This window comes from Bison bison, unplaced genomic scaffold, assembly GCF_000754665.1.
Source record: "Bison bison bison isolate TAMUID 2011002044 unplaced genomic scaffold, Bison_UMD1.0 scf7180017864162, whole genome shotgun sequence".
In the NCBI taxonomy this organism is placed as follows: Eukaryota; Metazoa; Chordata; class Mammalia; order Artiodactyla; family Bovidae; genus Bison; species Bison bison.
In genome coordinates this window covers 2169287-2174128 of record NW_011494734.1, presented here as the reverse complement: position 1 = coordinate 2174128, position 4842 = coordinate 2169287, and the positions used below count along the sequence as shown (strand labels likewise).

Below are 4842 nucleotides of genomic sequence, written 5' to 3'. Positions count from 1 at the left end.
CCCACCATCCGCGTCGGCAGCGACGTGTGGGGAGAGCGCAGCCTGGCGGCGGCACGGCGTAAAGCGCGCCAAATCCTGCGAGTGAACCTGGAACCCGTGGTGAGGCTCCGCCGCTTCCCGGTGCCCCGGGCATGACGCGCGGACCGCGTCACCCTCCCAGCCGGGGACGGAGCTCCCGCCCGGGGGGATGGACAAGTGTCAGTCGAGTGTTTACAGATCCGGCCAGGACCCTGTCCCCTTATGCACTTTATGGGCGAAGAAGTCACCGGATGGTGTTCCCGGGCCCGCGGCACCGCCGTCTGGAACTCCGGGGCAGGTGCGCCCTCCACCCCCTCCCAGTGCCGGGCAGCAGAGGAGACCGCGGGACCCGCGGGGGAGGGCCGTTTGCTTCCCTACCCCGGACTGAGACGTCTCCAGGACTGAAGGGGCAGATCCGTTTTCTCCCTTTGGACTCTACCTCACTGGTCTGGAAGTCCTCCGAAGAAGTCGTTATTTTTTCCAAAGGAATTTGGTTTCGTGTAATAAAGCCAGAATCTACTTGCTTTTCACCCCGCTCTTCTATCCCGGCCTCCTTCCCACCTCCTACCCCCATTTTTTTCTTTTCAACTGCCACCCCTCTTTCTGGACGAAAGATCGAACCTGTCTGGACGATAGATCGAACCTGTTTTGTGCTGTTGTTGCACCCGTTTGTGCTCAGGGTATTCTGAATCCCACTCGTTTCCGAATTTTAACCGGATTCCAAAGCTTTGACCAAGGATATTTTTCAAACTTAATGACTTAATGTTAAGAGTGCAAGGATTTGTATGATTTGAATGCCATGGGCTCAGTGATTACAAACAAAGAGATGCAAAGTACAACTATTTCAACATTTTTGAGGTGTTTCTAAAGATTTTATATTGAGATTTAATGTTTATATTTACTGAGCTCCTAAAGAAAATGGTAGAAACTCATATAAAGTTCTGTTTAGGAAAAGTTGATTTGTTAAATTCTTTTTGATTAAATAAAAATTAAAGTACGTTGAAACCACATGGCTTGTGATAAAGAAAAAAATGAGTTACAAAGAACTGGTGTTGGTTAAAGAGATGGATGGAATCCTATTGGAAATGGTTTGGCCTCTTTGTACTGGTCTAACATACAAAGAAGTTCAAAGGTAACCTATTTTAAATTGGGAGCCACGTAGAAGAAATGAATGTGTGTAAACCTGGTGATTAAAATGGTAAACAGAATACCCATTAGAGTTCTCAGAACTATTAGCTCTTTAGAGGGTGGGGGCATTTCTTGGTATCAAATAACTTGTTGAAATTACTCTGGGCAAAATAGATCTTTCTCTACTTTGTGTTGAATAGCAGAAAGTGCCCCGACTAATACCCATCACCTTTATAGACATCGTGACATTTGTCTTTTTTCCTCCACGAGTATCCTTTTTTACCTTAATTCCATTCATAATTATGTTTGCAGTTACCTGTCTTTGTTGACAGCTGAAGACCACAGGAATCCAACGGGCGATTCACACTAGGTACTGACCCTTCTTATACACTTCTCTAATAGCGTTTATACCATATGGCCCAGAGTGGAATTCTTGATTATCCAAGTGCCTTTGGTCATTAGTGGCAGCAAGACTTAATGGTATTTAGCCAGTGGTGCCACAGCCAGATTTTACTGCAATATCTAAAGGGTCAAGTGGTTTTTGTACCACAGTTTTTCAAATTTAAGTAGTCTGCCATGAAACTACTTACACTGGCTGGAACTTAACATAGGAAGTCCTCAATATTAAGATTTCTCTCTGCTTGGCAGCTTCTTAGGAGAATAGTAAGAGTTGCAATTTCGACTCTTGTGTTCTTAGATTTCAAATGGCATAGCTTTCTGAATTGAATTTTTCAAGTTTAATAGTACATAAGTAGGAGTTTTGTGACTTTAATTTCAGTGTTCTTGGTTTGTAAAAAAGAAAATTATATATATATATTATATATACATGACTTGATGCCAGTTTCCCAGTATGCCTCGTATTCTTTTATTCACTACTCAATAATAATGCGTTGTAACAAACACTGTCACATGAGTAAATAAAAATGAATCATTACTTAGATGATGGAGAGTTACATTTGATCTCTGTGATAGGAAGCTTATATATATTCTTTTGGTTATTAGCTTCCATTGGCAGTTGTATTGCAGATACATAAGGTTTTCTCCCTTCTCTCACTCCCAAATTGTTCATTTTTTTTTAGTTAACTAGCCCCTAAAAAAAAAACAACTATGTATTGGTACCACTTACTTTTGTATATAGTTTTATAATAATTAAAAAATAAATTCAATGGCCATATTAGAATGTAATTTCAACATACAGCTTATCCAGATAGTTTCCCAGAGGGTTTTGAAATTAAACTTAGCTGGGAGGATAACTGCTCAGCACAAAACGGAAACAACCATTGACATCATGCATTTTATTTTAACTGAGATTCTTAACATTTTTCCCTCATGCCTTGTTACTTTAGTGCACTTGAACTAGCATAAATGCTTCTTTGAATTATCTGGGCTGTCTGATTTCAGTTTGGATCTGATTGCCCATCTTGAATTCAATATGTTATTTATCTGGTCTGCTTAAAAATCATACCATTTCTAGTTTGTGAAATAGGTGTCAAAAAAGTCTTTATTTTTGCCAAGTGTTCTTTAGCAAAGCCTATGTTACAACTCCTAAAATGTGAAGAAGCAACTAATATAGTTGGCTAGTATATTAATAGGAAAGTGAAAGTATTTTGTGGTTACATTGGGCAGAATGTGAAAAGAAACTTGGCAAGGTGGCCTTTATGGTGAGGCATCCATTTTCTGTCCTCTAAGTCTGTAGTTTAGCTTGTATATAGTTTTTTAAAAGAAATCTCATGACTTGATTCATTCTCTTATAAGATTATCTTATATGGCACAAGTAGAGGGAGAAGCTAGGAGGAAGTTGATCACCTCGCTATGCTTTTATTTCATTTTTAACTCTTGAGTGCCTAAATGTGGTGACTGTCACCTCAGTTAACCTTTGAATCTTCCTGATGTCATTTTTATCCTCCCTGTCAACCAACAACTTAATTTTCCTTCCTGAAACCAGTAATGTCATGATTGTTAAGGGCAAGCTCTGTTGTTGATAGTGCAAAGTGTCGCTGTTGTGGTGTGTATTTATTTTGTCAAAGTTTGAGTACCCTGTTGGACTTGTATAACTAAGCTGGTGGCTGACACCTATTGATTTGCTCCATGCAAATGATAGTACTATAAAATTATTCAATAAAGAAACATTAAAATTATTTGAATACAAAAAACCTGAGCAATTCTGAACTCAAAGCCTTTTGTTGTTTTAAGGGTAGCCACAGCATTCTTTAAATTGGTGGTTTTTAGTGGACTTATATACATAATATTTACTTTATTGGTGTGTTTCAAATATTTTTTGATAGCCTGTTATGTCTTAAGTACTTTAGAAGACAATTGTTTGTTAATGGAACTAAATTGTTTCCTTGGACAGTTTGATGTGCATATGATTAAGATTTACAATCTGGTTGTACTCTGCTTTTTAACTTATTAATTGTAAATAAATTTTAGAGAATATATGGTGACTGATTTTTCTAATGATGTTGAAAGTTTTTGAAATGGGATTTTATGTTTTTATGTGAGTTGGAAAGCATCTTGGGATCAATTTTGACTTTTTTTGATGAACTTGAGACTCCTACCAGTCTTGAGATCTGTGTTTTGTACTGTCTTGAGGCTCTTTTTGACATCACCGTTTGGATGATCTAGTGAATCTCCAGAATAGTATTTCATGGCCAATCTTGTCATTACCAAAATTTGACATCACCGTTTGGATGATCTAGTGAATCTCCAGAATAGTATTTCATGGCCAATCTTGTCATTACCAAAATTTGTCATTACCAAAATGGCCAATCTTGTCATTTACCAAAAAGACTTTAAAGATGCATCAAAATTCAGTTTTGAACCCTGGCCCCAAATCCTCCTGTGGTAGTGATAAAAAGTCTAAATAAAGCTCATATTGTTCATGGTAGGAAAGAATGTCCAAGTGTCTCCTTGTGAGTAGCAGCAGTAAATGCTGTTCCACAGAATGAGTAAAGCCAGAATGTTCATTAGTCTAGAAGGTAGGAGTAGAGTATTACCAAGGGCAGGATTCATAGTACTACTGTGTGGCCTGAAGTTCCTGTTAATAATTAGAAGCAGCACAGTGTAGTAAACTGTGAATCGCAGTGCCTGGAGTGGAATTATGGTTTCACTACTCATAATTAGAACTTGAGATAAGTTATGTAAACTATCCATGCTTTAGCTTCCTCAAGTATCATATGTGGTTAGTTTTAAAAAAGGGGGATATTAGTGGTGGACACATAGGAAATTCTTAATAAATGCTATTAATTGGAGATACCTGCACTGAGAATGTAAATGCTGAGAGTGGTTGATCCCCTGGGAATTTAGCACCCCAAGAATAGAGTGTGGTCTGGGAAAGCTAAAAGATGGATTGAGATGGTAATTTGTGGGTGAATTAAATTGAAGACAGAAGAATCTTGAAATATCTTTAGCCTGCTGACAAACTATAAAGCAAGAGTTTGGATTAAGTTGACTTATTGGGTTGACCAAAAAATTGGTTCAGGATTTTTTCTGTAAGATGTGGAAAACCCTGAACGAGCTTTTTGGCCAACCCAATACAAAACAGATTTTACTGTTGGAGTTTTCTTAGGCTCTCTTAAAATTTGGGGGGTCTTCTTTAATCATCATGATATCTTTGAAAGATAATTCAGATGCACTGTAACATGTTTTAAACTATCTGAGAATTTATAAAAGTAATAGATTAACGTTGTTGATCTT

General features: G+C 38.2%; 1 protein-coding gene across 1 annotated transcript in view; it reads left to right on the top strand.

Moving 5' to 3' along the window:
• The window catches only part of CCDC71L (coiled-coil domain containing 71-like), a 3875-nt gene extending 298 nt beyond the window's left edge, over window positions 1–3577 (top strand). The window contains exon 2 of the mRNA XM_010841500.1: window positions 2–3577. Within this exon, the coding sequence (XP_010839802.1) occupies window positions 2–135 (134 nt within the window). The 3' untranslated portion in view covers window positions 136–3577. The remainder of the gene's footprint in view (window position 1) is intronic.
• The last annotated feature ends 1265 nt before the right edge of the window (window positions 3578–4842 follow it).